Here is a 19,443-nt window from a genome sequence, read left to right on the forward strand (position 1 = left end):
TGGGGAAAGATTTGTAGTTGGATGAACTATCAAAGGTTGTACCAAGGGCGTCACTTTGTGTTGAAAAGTGGTGGGGACATAGGGGCTTAGATTAGGGGTGTGAAGAGACACTTAGCTCGCGAGACATCATGATATGTGATATTAGGTTCACGAGAATGAGACGAAAAGATCCTTAAAGAGTGTTTTAAAGATATCCTTAATGCCAAGATATATGAGTGTCTGGGGAGGACCTCCCCCAGGAAATTTTGATCATTAAACACTTAATTTCCTGCATTCTGGTGAAAGTTTCTGCACCAATTTATGGTGGAAATGTTTTTATTTATGTTAATGGAAACACAAAATTCAGGTAGCACACAATATTTTAGTAAATATAAATATAATAGAATAATGCAGTGCTGCTCTCAGACATTCTGTGTTTCTGTTTCTCCTGTAGATCAACTTTTCTCATGTAATATCATCCCTGTTAAGGCAACACATATGTCGGCATGATTTAGTCTTCCCCCTTCTTTTGTCATGTTCACAGGGAGAGAATGGAAAACTTGGCCAAAAAAAATTTGACACTTTTTAACAACAAAAAGTTGTTAAAGTTACTCTTTGGTTGCGCACGTTTTTGGGTAATTTCAATTTTATAATCAGCTTGTTTTGTTTTTTAGCTTAAGTTACCTTTTTTGCACATTTGTTTCTTCTATATTTTAATTGCACTGCATGTTTTCTTAACATGCAAATAAAACTTTCTAAAGGCATAAATAAACCTTTCATTTGTTAGTTAACTGCAAGCAATATTTCAGAACAATTCTTTAAACAAATTATGCTTTAAAAAATGGTGGGGAACAAATCAGCCATTTCAAAAAGTAGTGGGAACATGTCCCCAGCGACCCCAGTGTAAATGACACCTATGCTTGTACTTTTGTATTATTTGGTATTGAACTTTTACCAGAAATTTGAATTCAGTGTGAATTCTAGTTTGCTTTTTAGCCCCTTTACTTTTATAATTCTTTTAATTTCATGGGTGTTTATGGTAGCTAATTTAAAAGTACTAATGCTATATAGTAGTAGTTTGCACTTTAATCACAAGTATACAGCAATACATCATGTTATGTCATCATATGGAGACCTGCCCCATCAACATCCGGGATCAATCACTTGGCAGGTGGTCCATGTTCTGAGCTGTCAGCACAAGCATCCGGCAAGATGAGAGGAAGTGGAGCTCAAACTTAGAGATGATGGACTCCAAATTTCAGACTGTTTATTGTGATGATGAAACTTTCATATTGTCATCTAGTGGCTGCTGTTTACATTCATCCCAGATGCAAATTCAAAAAATGTGTAATGTTCGGGATTTGTACGTGTTGGTATATGTATATAAATAACTGTATATATTGTTTTATTTTATTTTATATGTTACCATATTTTAATATAGGCCTACACTTAATTAAATTTTGTGTGAAATTTCGTTCCGTTATGCAGCCTTGTGCTGTATGATGACTAATAAACAACCTTGTACCTTGTTTATTGAGATCATGTTTGTGGCTTCTCTGTCCTGTGAGAGCATCATGAGCTCAGACAAACAGCGCTGTTTTCAGCTTTGTGAAGATGCACACAGGTTGTAGGCTATAACTATGGAAGGGTCCATATATAACGAAAACAAGTTTGTTGTCCCTTCAAGCTACACACAAAAAACTTAAAGGGGCTATATGTAAGTTTTTGATTTTAATAAATCAAATTGTCAATGCCTTATTGTTAATGGGCTCAAAACTCAAAGTGACCATTAGTAAAGCTGGAAGCCAGAGGAAGTCACGTTAGCTCGCCGGCTAACACCGAGCAGTTGCTAATTGTATCCGATCGCTTTCCACATTAATTCACCAACCAAGGCGACCCATATTACCATCCTGTGTACCACAGTTATTATGTCAAAGTGTCAAAGCCCGCAAGAAATGATGTAAGGGTAAAAAGCAAATGTGGAACGATTTGTTTACTATCCTATAGTGATGCAGCCTGAGCAGCCAGCTAATGCTACATTAGCTCAAACCTGCCGCTGTTTGCTTTGTAACGTTCAATTTAGATTTATTGCCTTTTACCAATACTCAGGTACACAGCTTCTCCACCTCTCAGTCGCTGTAACTAACATGACCCACATAATATACAACCCAGAGGAACAGCCATCCACTGACACTACAGTAAATTTACTTACTGTGGTCTTATTATTATAAAGTGTGACACAATCTCGTTATAATATTCAGCCCATCTCACTACCGGTTTCCTTATCATCCAATACATTTAGCTGTGCTGACATTACTGAGCCTCCGGTGAAAGATACACAGATAATAAAGATAGTTACTGAAAGCAGCTGTCACTCCACCTTTTTTCCGGGAGGATTGTGCCGATATGCGGCTCGCTGCGCTGAATAAAGTAACGTTACGGAGCCGGTGTTGAGCTGCCTCTGAGACGGGAACGTTGAAGTAACAGAACCTGAACACGTCTGAGTGAAAAGCCACAGCCTGCATGCTGGTGTTTCTGCGTTTATTGCAGGATTTCTGTATGAAAGTGGTTGTGTTTCAGATTATGCTCGCTCATGAGTTCAAGCGAGCACGCGTAGGAGCACATGTCTGGTTGCAATCTTAAAACTGCACCGCTAGTGGCCGCTGGAAACTCCATAATGCCCCTTTAAAGGTTCAGTGTGTAATATTTAGGAAATATATTTAGAATGCTAATGAAATATTTAGAAATGCTATATAATATACATAACTATGTTTTCAGTGGTGTATAAAGACCTTATAACATAATGAACCGTTATTTTTTTATTACGTTAGAATGAGACATTTCTATTTACATAAACCGCAGGTCTACTTACATGAAAGTAGCCATGTTGTGGCGCCATGTTTCTAGTAGCCAAAGCGAACAAACTGCTCTACAGAGCGCGTTTCGTCACTACGTTGAATACATATATGAAGAGGAAGGAACACAAAGAAGAAGAAGTAGTAGCAGTCCTCTGGTTTATTAGAAGTAAGAAGAGAAAAAGAAGTGATATCTGGACAAACAGAGGACCACAGGTATTATTTAGCACAAGAGCCGCCAGAGCCTGTTGGCCACTGAAGCTACAGCATCCTAGGCGCTTGCAAAGGGAGGGGTGAGTGGTGACTGAGCCTTTTGATGCAATGCAACTAAAACTTACACACTGAACCTTTGACAAATAATTAAATGTGTATTAAAATATGGTGACATACTATAAAATAAATCAAATAAAACAATAGGCTATACTATAGGCCTACACAGTGAAAATTATACATTCCACCAATTCCCTTGTAAATAAAATGACAGTAGTCTGATAACCCGAAGGTTGAGAACTATGCAGCAGCCTCTGTCCACGGTGCAGAAATCACTCCCATCACATTATTGGTGTATCAATTCCCAAATCAAAGAATTTGACTAATTTCCACCAAGGGGAGTTTAACAGTGTTTTTTTTATATATACATGCTTCTATTTGAGTGTTTTCCTTTGTACTCCCACGCGCTTTGTTATTGATCATCTTCAGAGTCGACGTAGGCCACAGCTGAAATGGGCCAGTCCCCGCCAATCAGCAGTGACGCTGACTCGCGTCGTACGATGTTCTCGCGTGTTCTGCTCACTGAAGCTTGTTTTCATCGCTTCACAGCTCCGCCGTCCACAGCAGCCTGACGCCTCTGGCCCGTGGGCGAGGAGGAAAGGTGCGCATGTTGAAAATGGATTTGAAAACATCCTCTTCCCAATGACGCTCGACTCGGATGCTGCAGCAAGCAGCGGTTCTGTCAGAGGAGCGCGGTGCCATGCATCGTGGTGGTTTTGCATTTTTACGCAGCCATCCAGCCTTTTCGTCCTCTAATCAAACGGCGTCAAGTGCAGCTGAAAAGCACTTTAACGCTTCAGTTAAAATGTCTTTGGGTCAATGTCGCAGCCGACCGGATTTGGACCAGCACTGGAGGCCAGCATGCCCGGATCGGAGGACGTTTTTATAACGCTTGCGAAACGTACTTATTAGATTTTGCCACTAAATATATATTTAAAGGTAAGCATGACATTTGCATCGATTTAATATCACACGAAAAGGCTTTGTTATTGATGTAGCTGCATCCTAACTGGAGGTACGTATTTTCTCCCGATTCTGTTGATTTCTCTGGTCAATACCTTATTTATAGCTCCCACATGACCCCAATACAGAACGCGCACCTCCCTCTCTTTGTGGCTGGCATGTTCACAGCTGGAGAAAGTGACATTTAGCAGCTGGCGTTAATGCTTTTCAGCTTACTATGAAGTTGGAAAAGGTGTGTGCTGGTGGGGTAAACAAAACCCCCATCAGTCACATACTTCTGATCTCCTCCTCCCTCCTTGTGTCCCTCCAGACTCGGCCATGGGTGATGATGAGAGCAGGCTGTCTCGGCAGATAGAGAGTGTGGAGAGGAGCGTGGTGTTCCTCAGGCAGGAGCACCTCACTTTACTCCATGGCCTCCACCTGGAGATCCTGTCCCTGCAGAAGCGATGCACAGGTGAGGGACATACTGCTGCTGTTGTGTGCATGTTTTTGGGGGGCAAGAAAGTTTTATATGACCCCCAAATTTCCATTAAGGAAGGAACTTTCAGACTTATTATGACTGACTTATATCACTATGCCTATGTCCAGTAAGGGATTATGTTACATGTATGTCATTAACAATACAGTTTTAAATCACTTATTAGTTCTTCATATATAGCTTTAAGGATATAAATCTTTACTGATTTGAATTCTACAGCTAACTCAATCATTTTTAATTCGTTTAGTCTATGAAATGCCAACAAATAATGAAAAATGCCCAAAATTCTCCAAACTGCTGGTATTATCCAAGAAACAATCCAAACCCCAAGTATATTCAATCTGATAAAGAAAATAAGCAATTCTTCACATTTGAAAAGCCAGAACCATATAATGTTTGGCATCTTTGTTCAAATTTGTCGGAAATCATTTCAGCTCTAATGAGCTCAGATTTAAGTGAAGGATTTCTTTGGTTGATTGTCTCCTAGTGTTGCTGAGCTTTTCTCTTTTTTGCTGCCATATAGTTCTTTATTAAGAAGTAAGGAACCCTCTCGTTGACCCCCCTACCTTTAGAAGGAAGGTTTACTAGGATTTTAAATTACAGGCTTGATGTATCAGTGGAAAGCAGGCAGCTTAATTACCTTTTTTAATGAGTTTTTTCCCCACCTCATTATAATCCATCAAGCCTGCACAAAGATATCCCTATGATTGTATCCATGTAGAGCCTAAAGAATTTGAAGCAAATTTTTAATGATTTTGCACTCATTTGATGGACCACATGAGCGATATTTAATTTTGGGGGGGAACATAAGCTCATTGTCAGACCCCATGTGCCCGCAGCCCTCACTGTTCATCTAATGTGTGTGTCTGCCCCATCAATCAATGCCAGACAATGACTACATGGTGATGTCATGCTACAATTCCTGTAGATTGCATCATTTCCTGTTTCAAGCCTAATGGATATGCTGCCCATTTAATCAAGCAAGCAAGTGCTTATGAATACACACACACATTTGTGACAGTGTTTAATTTAATTAAGTCCTGGAGGCTCTCTTCATCCTTTAATATTATTAAAACCCAACACTCCCCCTAACCATACCATAACCTGGGCATCATTATTTTAAACTTTAACCCTTAAAAAAGAAATCATTACCCTAAAATTAATATTTTACCTTTGTGTCTGCAGAGTGGAGGAGAATCTTTTTATGCGACTGAAGAAACAGATTTTTGTGAAAAAATGAAAATTATACACACAAAACACACAATGCACATACACACATTTTTTTACAATGTCACACACACACACACACACACACAATACATCCTCAGAAAGACGCATTACCATCATGGTTAAACCATAGATCCCATAGCTTTAGTAATCCACATGAATATAGGAGCAGGGGGAGGGGTTTGTGTGTGTGTGTGTGTGTGTGTGTGTGTGTGTGTGTGTGTGTGTGTGTGTGTGAGAGAGTGACATATAGGGTGGCCTGGCTCAGAGCCACTGTGACCAGTTGTGTAGAAAACAACCCCCTCCATCACTTTGTTGCTCTGCATGATCACATCTGATAAATAACACTGAGCGTGCTGGTGTGTGTGTGTGTGTGTGTGTGTGTGTGTGTGTGTGTGTGTGTGTGTGTGTGTGTGTGTGTGTGTGTGAGAGAGACAGACACAGAGAAAGAGACTAACAAACTAACAAAGAGAGTGTGTGTGTGTATATCTGTTTACTCGTCCTCTCCTCCACTCCCTCAGTCTCCACGGGGTCTCCCACTACGAACGCAAAGGGCAGCCCAAGTTGTGCTCCAAGAAACCAAGACAATGTGTGGCCAACCATGAGGAAGACAACAGTTTTCATTATGAAAAGAATTTAAACAATTAACAAGTCTCCAGAGAGTTTTTTCCTCCTTTGTCAGAACTCATCAACACATAAATCAAAAACAGCTGGAGTCATGAATCTGCTCTCTAGTTTGTATCTGCCTATACCACAAGCATTTACACATTCCTCAGAGGTTTCTGTGGGACTGCATACGCAGGGACATTATAACACCACACAGGATCATGAACTCTCTGCTGAGCATCTTAAAAGCTTCTTATTATGCGCTCATGCCAGAGTGAAAGGCAAATGTCTGTTTTCTAAAGGCAAAGGCAAATCGTGGATTTTCAGTATGCAAGGCCCTAGCAAAGAAGGCATGTGCATTATTATAGTTTTTGCGCAGTGATGTGTGAGAAGGGTTGCCTTGCATTTCTCAGTTCTAAATAAAAATGTGAAGTCTCTTTAGAGATGTCATAATGAAGCTGCATTCAGCTTTTCAACACTTCTTCATTGGGTTCTTTTCTTAAAAGAGATCATTAGATAAATGTATCTACAAGATTACTGACCGAGATTGTGTTGTGATTACCTCTGATTAAACATTTGGGAAGTTGTAACTGAGACTTAAACTGGCCGGGGACTCCTTCCAGTCCTTCCAGGTGGTAGTTGGCATGTCGAATGAAGACACTCTCTAGATGTCTCTCGTGTTTTAAACTCTTCAGGCTGAGGCCGAGGTGGATGCATTCACGGTTTCTGGCTTGTTGTTACATCATGTGATTGTTTTTATTTCTCTTGTCTCTTGTCCATGGTAGAGGGAGCAGATGTTGCAGGAAGTAAAATAGGTTAGAGGTGAACAATTCTACTCCTGACTTAAAGCAAAAGCTCCACCTGACACCCCAAAAAATGCCTGCAGCCCCAGAATTTTTTTTAAATTGCCAATAAAGTGTACTGAAAGAAGGGTACATGGAAAGGGCCACTGCTGTATTCAAGAAGCTGAGTGTGTTCAATAGATCAAACTTGTTTCGTTGATTTCTGTTTCACAATATTGTTAGTCCATATGTGATGTTTGTCACAATTGGGATTCTTTCTGTCATGTCAGAGACCATATCCTTTGGAAAGAAGTATGTTTTGGTGCTCTTAATGTTCATGCCTTTTATATCTTTACAGCAAAATCACGCACTTTTAGGCCCAGTCGTTAACTTTCCCTGTAGCGTTTCACTTTTCGGAATTACTCTCAGTCCTTACCCCACTGTGTGTGGGTGAGAGGTTATCCACTTCATCTGACGGATATCCAGTTGTTGAACACTTGTTGGTGATGTGAGTTTCTTGTTCTCCCTTTCGTAGCTTTCCACGGCTGCATCCTACTAAGCACAGGGGTGGATGAGGCTGTCAGTGCATGCCAGCAAGTAGCGTTGCAAATCTCAGGGTGCTGGGCCTTGGCTATCACTTGTCCTGTTCCCACAGTAAATGAGTTATTCTTAGGCTTTGCTCCAGGAAAGTTTTCAGGGATGACTACTACTTGCAGATCTATTGCCTGACAGGTAGCCCTCTAATATCTTAGAAATGTCATTGGTGGTAATTATCTGTGTGTATTGGCTCTCTGGTTGTTTTGAGTCGATGGTAAAATGGTGTCATTCCCCACATTCACCTGCATTTTGGTTTCAAGCACTGCAGTTTTCTGTAAAAGTCATCTGTGGAGAGGGTGGCCATCTTGCTGCTAACTAGCTTCAGCTGGGTCTCAAGTTTCCACTCGTTGCAGTTCAGGCAAAAGGCTTCTGCTATTGGTAGGCCACGCTCGCATAGTACTGAAGAAGTAATAAAAATGAAAAATATGGTTATAGCCTACTGTGCTTTTCATAAATTAAGGACCTTGTGATATATAAGCATCCAGGAGCCACTCTCCATAGTTTCTCTCATAAAAAACATTAATATCAGCAAAAGATTGTATGCAGCGCATAGAGCAAGCAGAAAATCTTCTGCACTAAGAACAGGAGACAATGGCAAATGGCGGCTAATATGAATGTCCTACTCTCTGTTACCAGGCCATGTTTACACTGATATTTGGACAGCACGTACAACTTGCAGTTGTTCTCTCATTTGTGGGTTTGTTTTTAAAGAGGTGTACAGTTATAAAAGGAGGTGATGAGGAGTCTGGAGGATGGCTGTGAGGCTAGGTGCTGACAGGCTAATGCTGTTTGCAGGTGTAATAGGTGTTTGCTGTCAGCTCACTAATGTGCAGTGCACGCTTCTGTCTCCTTGAAGCTAAATCAATTTTCGCTTCTGTTTTTGAAGTGGGGGTGTTTATTGTGTGTCATAGAAATCATATAGGTCTGTGTGTGTGCGTGTGCATGTGCGTGCATCTTTGCAACATTCAAGGTCGAGCCATGAAACAAAAACCTTGAATGCTCAGTTAGGCTGTAGGGGATAAGCCAGACCTACAAATCATTACACATTCTGGATGGTGCAATGTGCTGAGAGCCTCGTTTTCATTGTTTGACTGAAACAGATCCTAGAACTAACTTCCTGCAGTTAAATTCTCTTTGGCTTCTGGCTGTTGTGAATGAGGATAACGACTAGAAAACAGGAGCTCTTAAAGTCTCCCATAGTCCATTCAATACTTTCTATTAAAATTACCAGCCATCAGCAAGTCTGTCTCTCTGGGGCCGCATCTCTGGGGTTCCTCTATCCCCCTTTCTTTTCTTCCCGACTATCTTTCCTGCTACCCTCATCATCCCCTATGTCCTTCTGTCGCCATGCCAGCTGCATGGGTGGGCGTGTTACGCTGACTGCAGAGGGAAGGAGAAAGAGTGTGACAGGGATGGCAAGAGGAGAAGAACAAGGCTAGTAGTAACACATCTGCTGTGCTACATTGATCTTTTTCATTACAAAATGTAAAACATTTTATTTACAGTATTACCTTATTTTTACTACTTCTACTTTATATTTTTAGTAAACAGTTACAGATTTAAAAAGATGGTTCTTCTCCTTTGTTAGGATTAAACTAATTTATGATCATCCACAGCTGATTGAACAGGCCCATATTTCTGGCTGTGGGGACTTGAAATAGAATAGGGTAAAAAATCTATGCCACGTTCATTTAAAGATTACTGGAGCCACACACACAAACACACACACATAGCCCTGTGTTTGAGTGTGTGCTGAAAGCTGAATGTGGAGATTTATCTGCAGTCGGGCTGCCCCGAATGACTGACAGGCCAGACATGACCAGCAGTCTGACCCCCTCAACCCCACGTCAGAGACTTTTAAGCTGAAGCTGAAATTTATTTATTTTTTATCAGGGACAATCCAACACCGCTAATAACTGAGAACCACATACCAGTATGATACATTATCACATCAAAAACAGAAAGCATTAGTTGCTGTGTTGCACAGACATGAGAAATAATCCAACCAGTATCTAAAAATGTCAGCGTGCAAGATATCATATCATGTAATATTTGGATAATCCGAGTCACAGTCACACCATTCAGCTCTGTTGCTACTTCCTGCACTGCCAAAAAAGCAATACAATCATGTTTGTAATCAAAACAGTTTTATTGTCTAGTAAAATCTAGACAGGCAAGCTGCTGAGTGTCCAGTGCCTGTTGCCTGTCTGTGTTTTTATGGCACAAGACAAATGGATGCAAAGGACATCCATTACTGCAAGACAAAATTTTTTTATAAAGTTACACAAAGTATATCGGTATAGAGAAGAAACACAAACTACACAATATAATACACAAGAAAGTCAACCTCTATACAAAGATTTTTATATGAAATCCATTGAGAGCCTCATTATTGACCGGTTCTCCGTACAAAATCACGTATCACATTTTACAGTCTGCAGAATGTTCCAGTGTGAAACTGTAGCTGTAGCGCAGTGTAAAGGGTTATCCAGCTACATCAGATGTTCTGATAAATGCAGCCCTGCTTACGTTGCTGAATGGGGGTGGGGGGGCTATTTGTTTGCTTTGCATTTCCTCTTGAAACAGATTGCACAGCCAGTAGTTTTTATTAAAGTGAATATTGATTTCAGTGAAGAATGCTAATAAGGCTAATACTGAGGTTACAGTAAAGAACATTTTTCTCCCCCGACTGTGACGAGTACCGAAACAGGACATCATTGGCTAAGACACAGTCTTTGATGTAAAGTTTCAGATTTAGCTTTATAAATTATGTATGATCTTGCTGAAAATGTGCTGGAAACGGCATCTGTTATATTAACCAACAGCAAGCAGAAAATGTCAGCATAAGACATTTCAACACCACTGAGCGTCTATATTTCAGCACTAACAATCTGAGTTAATGTGTTGGGTTTTTTAGATTTCTGTATCCTTAACCGCTTATTCCTATGTTTTTGTCTTTCTCTCGTGTTTTTCAGAGTTGACAAGTGAGCTGAAGATGAAGCCTCCCGGCAGAAGCCAAATAGGTTTGTTAAAAAAAAAATCCCTTCAACACTCATATCCTCCTTAATACATCTCTTTTTCTCCCTCACCCACCTCCATCATGAATCGGCTCTCTGTCTGTGCCCATCTGTATTTGTGCCTATGTTTCTTCCTCTGCACTGGAGACAGAAAGACGGACAGATGTTTCCATCTCCTCAACCCCGAATCCACCATAAAGGCCAATTTATACTTCTATGTCGAATGTACGCCACAGGTACACTGTAGCTTACACGTAGTGTGTACCATAAGCTGTACTGTGCCTGACGCAAACCTCCCCAAAAATGTAACAACACGTCACGACCCAGACAACAAGAATTGTGATTGGTTAGCTTGTCAGCATCGTATTTCCTCCTATGCAATTCCAGCTTGTCCTTCTTCTGTCTCAACCAGTTCAAGGGACAGACATACCATGTCCTCCAATGCCGTCTATCGTTTCTGCGCACTGCCACCCCATATGAAGTACAAAGTATAAATTGGCCTTAAATATACGCTGTGATATGGGATAGCTCCCCGTCAGCCACCCTCTTCCCTCTTCTCACCGGTGCCTAACTATCTCTCTGACTCTCCTCATTTCCTTACCTGCAAGGAAGGGAGAAGTCTCTTGACACACCACACACAGGCCAGAACATGGGTGCAAAGTGCATCTGTGTTCCTGCGTGAAAAGAATTGTTCACAGCTGTATGGGGCTGTGAAGACACAGCAAAGACAGCATGCCTCAACATATTTGGCTCATAGCTGATGTTTGCAGGACCTTTTGTGGTATCTGGATGCAGGGATGCAGAGATAGACACCATTTTGTCACAGCAAATTAGAGATAGGCCGGGGAAAGGGAAGTCAAAAGGCGGTGTGAATGTGTATGTGTGTTTGTGTGTGTGTGTGTGTGTGTGTGCGCTTGTAGAGAATCAGGGGGAGTCATGCTTGGCTGCATTACTCAGCCATTAGACCCCATCTCCTTTTTCCAGGACAGGTTATCCCCCGATTCATCAATACAGCACGGTGCTCTGTTCTCCTCCCCACCCTGACAAATTGATCCATCTTCTTTTGCTTTTCCTGCTCTCGTTTTCACCGCGTTGTCCCAGTGGGGGTGTCCACTTACAGACTTTGCTGAGAAGAAGAGCGTTGTAGAGGCAGGAAAAGGAGAGAGGAAGAGGTGGAAGGAGAGAGGTAATGAGAGGTAGTGAGGAGAGCGATTAAGGGAAAGGCGGCAGGATGCAGGCAGATGCAGACATGGAGGAGGGGAGAGAGAGAGTATGGAAGGATATTAGGCTCACATTAGGTCCTGTACTCTATAGTTAGCATATGAGCTCAACATGGGTGGGGTGATGGGCGACAGAAAACCTGAGACTGATCGGGCCTCAGAGGATTCAGCCAAGAGGAGAGAGGACTGAGGAAATAAGTAAGGAATGGAATAATAGAGAAACATGATTAAGGACTTAGGATGATGAAAGGGAAGTCATACAGACAGAAAAATAAAGTGCAAAAGGGGACTGATGAGAGGGGAAGCTAGAGCAAATGGGAAAGAGATCATAAAGCAATAAGATATAGCAGCTTCAACCTTGAACCCAAAGCTTTTAACAATATGTAAAGCACCTTAGTACATTTAAGCCTAATATGGCTTCAGGCTTTCTAGTTTCACCTGCAGGACTCACCAAACCTCCCTCCGCCCTTTGGGATTCTCCTACCCAGCAAACCTGACCTATTTCTATCAGGCAGAGGCATCAGTGTCGGCCTCTGTGGATGTAATCTCCTTCTCCTCTGGCAAGCCCCAGCTCAGTCAGCCCAGAGGTTGCTGCACTGACTTTTCATCCCTCCTCTCTGGGGGAATGTTAGTTGAATGAAAGAGTGCAAAGGTTGTCTATGGAAGCAAAAAAAGAAAAAAGGAATATAAGCAGTGCGTTAAAAGTGACCTTGGCAGAGAGGTTGACATTCATATGGAGAGGAGGCCTCGAGTTGTAGTCTGTAGTCTGTTTTGTCTCTTGGGAACAGCACTAGCTGATATTATAGATGTTAGCCAGGGGCCTATTTTAATCTGAGAATATAGCGGATTGCAAGACTAGCTTTATGTATAGTGTATTATATACCTGTGGTGCAGCATGGCTGTGCCTAGCTCTAAGTATTAGGAGGGTTTATCTCAGAACAACATTTTTAAGTGACCTGGGCTGGCTAGATTTCTCTCCCTTGATCTAGGGCTGAGCTGTATATCGATATTATCAGGTATACCGATATAATTTTGAAAGAGATATACAATTAGACAATACCGTTTATACCACTATAGTGAGTAGCATAGTTGAGTTAACTAATATGTTAAGTCCAGAAAAAATAATTGATATGTTAATAAATAATAAAGATAATGGTTGGCTAACAATTACACACAGCGCGACACAGTGTGCTGTTGTATTGGATTGTATTTTTAAGGGGTTCATGTTTTTCTTTTTCTCCACCCCTTGAATATTGCAATATTTCTTGAGGTGGAAAATTACATTTGAACTTCTTTAATTTGAAAACAATTGAAGGCTTTTTAAGCTGAAAGAATGATGGAATGACTTTGATGACGTTTCATTTACTTAAAAGACACATTTGTGCATTATGAATCTATCTTAAAAACAAATTCCAAAATATGATCGCGCTAGAGGATAAAGAATAAATATTGATATATTGCCCAGCTCTATTACAGCCTGTCAATTGGCCGTGGGATGAAAATAACCCTATCCATATGCCTGGCTGAGCTCCTAGGCATACCATTTTCTAGCTCACAGATTATCCTGATCAAACTTTGAGTGGAAGCTGGTAATTTTCCAACTACTCGACTTGGCCCCAATAACTACATTCATATCTATTTAACTGAGTGAATCCCAGCCAAACTATGATCTGTACAATCTCTGAGTTCTGCCTCTGCGGTCGTAAGTACTGAAGATTATATTCTATATTATACTATAGAGGCGAGATAAATACACTGCATCTATGGCAAAGCACAGCGTGTATTAAACTGTGTATATGCTTTTTATGATTTGTACATATGTGTGCTGAGTTTGTTGTACTGTAGTAAGTTGTGGAAAAAGCACATGTATGGGGTGGTGATGCCGCTGTGACCCATCCACCATTGTGTCCCTGCGCAAGACACTTAACCCCAATTACTCCAGAGGTGTGCGACCTCTGACATGTATAGCAATTGTAAGTCGCTTTGGATAAAAGCGTCAGCTAAATGAATAAATGTAATGCCAGCACATTTTACTATTATCTATATATGGAAATGTTGGATTTTAATCCCCACAGGTCTGTTTATAATTAACACTTTTTCTGATCCATCTCTATATCAGAGATACAACAGGAAGAAGAGCTGCTGGAGGCCAGCTGTCGGCACATGGAAAGGCATCTGGCCGAGCAGGGTTGCACCTTAGGAGAGCTTCGTGAGGAGCTGGGTCACAAAGGAGCTTTGGTGGGAGCCCTGAGAGCCAACCTCAAGGAAAAGGAGCGCCATTTCCTGGAGGAGCTCAAACGCCGCAGCCACTGTTCCACCATCCTCAACACAGAGCTGCAGAAACAAACAGAGGCAGCAGCATACCTCTCCTTCCAGCTGCATGCTGCCAGGCAGAAACTGCACCACCAGCGGATGCAGCAGAGGCAGGGACTCCTAGCCAGAGCCAACAGTCAGGGGGCCCAGTTTGGTGCCGAGCAGAACTCTGTTTCTCCGCAGATGCCGTCAGGAGCCTCCCCTTCCTCTCCTGTGGTTAAACCCAAGCGTAGGAGTGCTAGGGCATCTTCGAGAGTGGAGCGTGCCCGGGAGTGCGTGCCCACAGAGAGAGTGATGGGCCCTGCAGAGCCCACAGCAATGCCAGACCCTGCGCTCTTCCTCCACCCTCGCAAGCACAGGGCTCGCTCCAGGCACACTGTGGCACAAAGACAGCCTCCCCTGGGCCTGGATAAGAAGGATGAGGAAGAAGGAGGTGGAGAGGGGCCAGTGGAGCCCCAGGATGAAGCTGCCAGACTGGTATCTTCCGCTGCAGCGCCCCCTGCTGCTGAGGCAAAGGCAGATTAGGGACTACTGTGAGTGGGGGTGATAGCTGCAGTTTGATCACTGTATGATTATCTTCTGTCAGACTGTTAATGCTGTTAACTGTGTTCTGCACCTTGACTGAATTGATATGGAGACTGGTTTTAGCTATTGAATTATATTACACTTATAGTAGACACATTTTTTCATATGGACTTTGATATAACCTTAAATAACTTGCAAAGCAAAACTCAGTAAGTGTCACTTTAAGTCAGTCTTAAATGAAGTTAGAAAACGTATATCTGTTTACACTGGTGTCACATGCTCAATATACTGTGGGGCCTTATTTCAAAGCAACCCCCCTTTTTGATTTATGTGATTGTGAGTTTGACCATGGTAGCAGCCATTTTAGGTGGACTACAAGCCCTGTGTGGCCCCAACCAACTGTGACCTCTCAAGGCCAACCATAAATCAACCATGTGACCAAATGTTTGTGCAGCCCCGGACTGAGTCACAGCTGAAAACATCTGAAGTGGTTGGCATGTCTGTGTGAGACCTCCATGTGAAAACAAATTGAGTGGAAGGAAGTGTACCCTTAAATTTTTTTTACTATAACTAATTCTTTAAACATCTGGTGTGACCCCATCAGTGTTTCCCCTAACTGGAATCCATCCTTAGCCCTAACCTCAAGCGGTTATCTCTGCAACAACTAACCATGTGCTAATGTAAGCCTAAGTCCAGCTACAGAGGATAGCGCTTTAAGAAACACTATTTGAGGGGAAAACAGACTTGTCAGTGTGCAAGTGTTGAAATCAGTGTGCAAGGTATTACCTCCAGGGAAATGTAGCAACAATAAGCCTAATTAATTTAGCTACCCCTGCTAACCTTAGGTACAAGTGAATAAAAACAAACTTAAAAATAGATTTGACAATTTGAGCTCTACAAACGACACTCTTATACCGCTCCTTGTTGTGTATTACCAATTCGTTAGTAGACTATTTTTCAGACTATAGGTCCATTGTAAAAATAAAAAACTTTTTCAAACATCCATAAAGAGAACGTACACCGTTATTGCTTACATAACACACATTCTTGTGATTATCTTAAGAATATGTTGCATACTAATTTGTGGCAACTAACGGAGCTGTTAGAAGAAAATTACTTATTTCTTTAAAGCACTTCAAACCCACTTGTTTTTTTTCTTCAAAATGCAGTGTTTGTTCTTTTGACTGTCTTTGGTGGATGACAACAGAAGTGTTGGCTTGTGTCTTGGACTAAACAAGACAATGTTTAACAAGTATGTTTCACTAAAAGACGCATGTTGAGGCGCACGTGTGCTGCTATTCTGTAGTGACTGCCTGGTATAAACATGGCCACACGCAGGTGATAATCAGTTCAGACTCACTGGACCGTAGTGTTTCGCTCAGGTGTGGTTTGTGCACTAAACACACACACAGGACTACTAGTTTGTATTTGAGGTTGTTGAGTTGGAGTTTCTTTTCACCTCAGGAAAAATGGACAAACAAGAGCATGACTAGAGGTTTTGGATCGTTTTCAACCGAAGCATCTGATTGGTTTGGTTTGGTATGGTTTGTGTTCCTTTTCCATTTTACCCAAAGTAAGCTATGTCAGCATGCGCACCAAGACAGTGATTGTGTGCTGTACATGGAGCAAGAAGGCTGGCTCAGCAGAAATCCATGTGTGTGTCTAAACACATGCACATAGTGGCCCCTAGCGTAACAATGAGCAAATAGCACCTTGAAAGAGCAGCAAAAAAAAGCTCAAACACTTTAACTGACTATATTTGACCACATTATTGCTTACATGTATCAGTGCTGATTATGAATTCACTGCTGTCTATTTAGTACCCTACTATATTTCTGCCTTACAGTAGAGGAGCCGTGGATATAAGAAATGCATTGTGGAAACTTGAGGCATTTCTTTACTAAAGTATTGTGTCATTTTATTTCAGAAACACTTTTATAAGACTCTTTGCATATAAAGGTTTACTGTATGAAATGTGGTACCTCAGTTATTTTTGATTCAAAGTTGTGTCGCAGTCGGTCTGTACTTGAGCCAAGACGTAACTGAGCATCAGTAACTGCAGTCAGTGTCTTTGAAATGAGCCTTCCTGTAAGACTGAATTTAATTGTGTTTAGCTGCTGTGAGGCTTTTCTCGCCTCCTACTGCTACTGGTTAGAAGTTTAGCATTAACTTTTTCGCGGTATATCTTCAATAAAGCAATATATCAATATATTATATATTATTAGTAGTACTACACGTGATCTGGTTTAAGGACACCTGAGGTGTTAAAATAGATTTTATGATTGTTGAACTTTGTATTTTGTAATTGTAGAGCTCAGTATGTTTTGCTTAATATTTTCTGGAGTTATCTAATTATCTAATGGATTAATTTTACAAAGCTCTGTTGATTGTCACAGAATCTTTACATGATTATTTGTTATGTTACAGTTTATAGGAAGCATATCCAAGTGAGGAATTGATGACTTAGGCATATTATTATTTTGCCACATGAGTCTGTCTGTATGAAAAGAACTGAAGTTGTCTTCTCTTTTTAGAAAAAAATGCAAACCTGACAAGGGTTTTCATTCACCTCTCAGCTGGTAAGCCATGACTGTGTGCACTATTATAAATACACTATTATAATATATAAAAAGCGGTCTTGTTGAGAACTGTTTCCTCCCCCAACAGGAATCCTGAATTTAGACTGTTAGACTTCATGACTTCACTTGTCATCCAAAGTAAGCGGCAGGTAGATTAAACTCTCCATCCACCTTTCATAATCAAGATAACGTCCTGCATACCACATCGCAGCATCATCTCTAATCATTTTACATGATCCATACCTAAATAATCAAAATGCTGGTTGCTGAATGCATCTTTGTGTGGAGCTGCAGAGACTGGTGATGTGTTTGTCTGCTTTGAGGGAAAATGCTAATGAGCCAAAGAGGCCCACCGCTAAAATTAACGTGAAGACGACTGGTGTGATGCCTTAATGAAGCTGTATTTTCAGGAATATTTCAGCTAAAGAGAGTAAGTCTTCACCCCCTGATTTGCTTTTTCTCCTCTCCAGAGCAGAACCACAGTACATCACTCAAAACATAGCAAGGAAGTAGATAATTTACTGTCCCTCACAGAGAATGTCTTCCATCTTTCTAAACGCCTCTATAATTACCCAAATCCTCATAATAATAACAAATGTCAGCATTGTCTCCAGGTCTTTGTGGTCAATCCTGGTTGAGGTTGAATATGTTTATTTTTTCATCTTAGATGCAAAAATACGTGGACTGTGTGTGGTACTGTAAAGCATCTTGTTTGTTATGTGATCTCTAGCAATAATGCTGTGTGGTACCCAACATGGAGATGTTGCTCTGGGTTGTTGTATGGTTTTGTCCTCGGGTGAGCATAAGCTACTGACTGATTACCGCATATACTGTGTTAGCTTCCCTATAGTGATCTACTGTACACATAATTGGAATAAAATGAAGGATTGTCTAGTCTGCTGGCTGCTCGTCATTGTTGCTTGAAAGTTTAAATTTTAAAGGTGATTAACTAAAATGTGTTGGTTTGTTTGTCATTACTGTTTATATTATTTAATTACCTCCGATGGATGAGGAGCCTAAGGTTCATGTGGTCTAAACCGGATCCAACCGCACAGCTTCAACAAAAATATAAAGTTATATGGGCATAATACATAGTGAGAGTTGTAAAAAAAATATGGTACCACAATGATTTTCTTTGAGCTCTTTCCATACACGATCTACAGTAATTCAGTGTGAATGATAAAATATTATTCAGGCCATAGAAATACGCACAATTTACCACTTCATGGTCAATAAAGTAAAATGATTTTGATACTTCTAAGCATTTGGACCAGTCTAATTTTTTGTAAGCTTTTATCTTTTTATAAAGACTCATAATATGGTTATCTGCATCTTGTAAAATGTATTCTTCTTGTTTAAGGTTAAATGTTAAAGGGACAATGTTGATGTGAGTCTTTTGGGAGACAGAAACCACAGTTTGAATGAGTATTCAATGATTTTATTTATGTATTCAACTTTACCCATTTAAATGATTTGGAAAAGAAATAGATTAAAATAAGCATATAAATATAGCTCATAAAAGACACATGATACAAAAACAATTCAAGTAAAAACAGGTCCAAGCAGAAGCTCAATGGTTTTTGATTGTGGATTTAAATTCACCAAGGGTTACCAAAGTATTAATTTTTAGGGTGCTTTGTAAAGAGTTCCAGGTAGTCGGAGCATAAAAACTAAAAGCAGATCTACCAAGCTCTGTACAAACTCGAGAGACTTGCAGAGTAAGCCAGTCATTAACTGTGCTTGATATGGTCTGTTTGATATAAACTAGCACGAGAGATACAAGATGTCAACTTCCCAATAACAGCCTTGCAAATAAACAAATACATTTGATTATCGTATCTCAGACAGAAAGGACTTATTAGATAATGAAAAGTAACTTTATTGACAGTTTGTATCTTTGACAGCAGTGGTGGATGAAGTACTGTAATACCACAGTCCAGAAATACAGTACTCTGTTACAAGTAAAAGTGTTTTCAAAATCTGACTTAAAGAGTGCAAAAGCATTTTGGGTAGCTTGTGAATTTTCCCCCAG

The 19,443-nt window shown here is 40.7% G+C and overlaps 1 protein-coding gene across 4 annotated transcripts; it reads left to right on the forward strand.

The window, feature by feature from the left end:
• Positions 1-3,593: 3,593 nt before the first annotated feature.
• On the forward strand, positions 3,594-18,305 carry si:dkey-54n8.4 (coiled-coil domain-containing protein 92). 4 transcript variants are annotated; one of them, XR_005440638.1, is made up of 6 exons: positions 3,594-4,043; positions 4,378-4,521; positions 10,733-10,780; positions 14,114-14,840; positions 17,367-17,411; positions 17,500-18,305. XR_005440638.1 is itself a non-coding variant. In XM_038694039.1 (5 exons), the coding sequence occupies exons 2-4, from the start codon at positions 4,386-4,388 to the stop codon at positions 14,830-14,832; spliced, it is 903 nt and encodes a 300-aa protein (XP_038549967.1). In that variant the 5' UTR covers positions 3,594-4,043; positions 4,378-4,385; the 3' UTR covers positions 14,833-14,840; positions 17,367-18,305. The 4 variants fall into 4 exon arrangements, 2 of the variants coding, with proteins under 2 accessions (XP_038549967.1, XP_038549966.1); XM_038694039.1 differs by having other exon boundaries at positions 17,367-18,305; XR_005440637.1 differs by having other exon boundaries at positions 3,596-4,043; positions 14,114-17,411.
• The last annotated feature ends 1,138 nt before the right edge of the window (positions 18,306-19,443 follow it).

The sequence above is a fragment of the Micropterus salmoides genome, unplaced genomic scaffold (genome assembly GCF_014851395.1).
Source record: "Micropterus salmoides isolate LMB-PRFRI ecotype aquatic unplaced genomic scaffold, ASM1485139v1 Ms_hic_scaffold_3, whole genome shotgun sequence".
Classification (NCBI taxonomy): domain Eukaryota; kingdom Metazoa; phylum Chordata; class Actinopteri; order Centrarchiformes; family Centrarchidae; genus Micropterus; species Micropterus salmoides.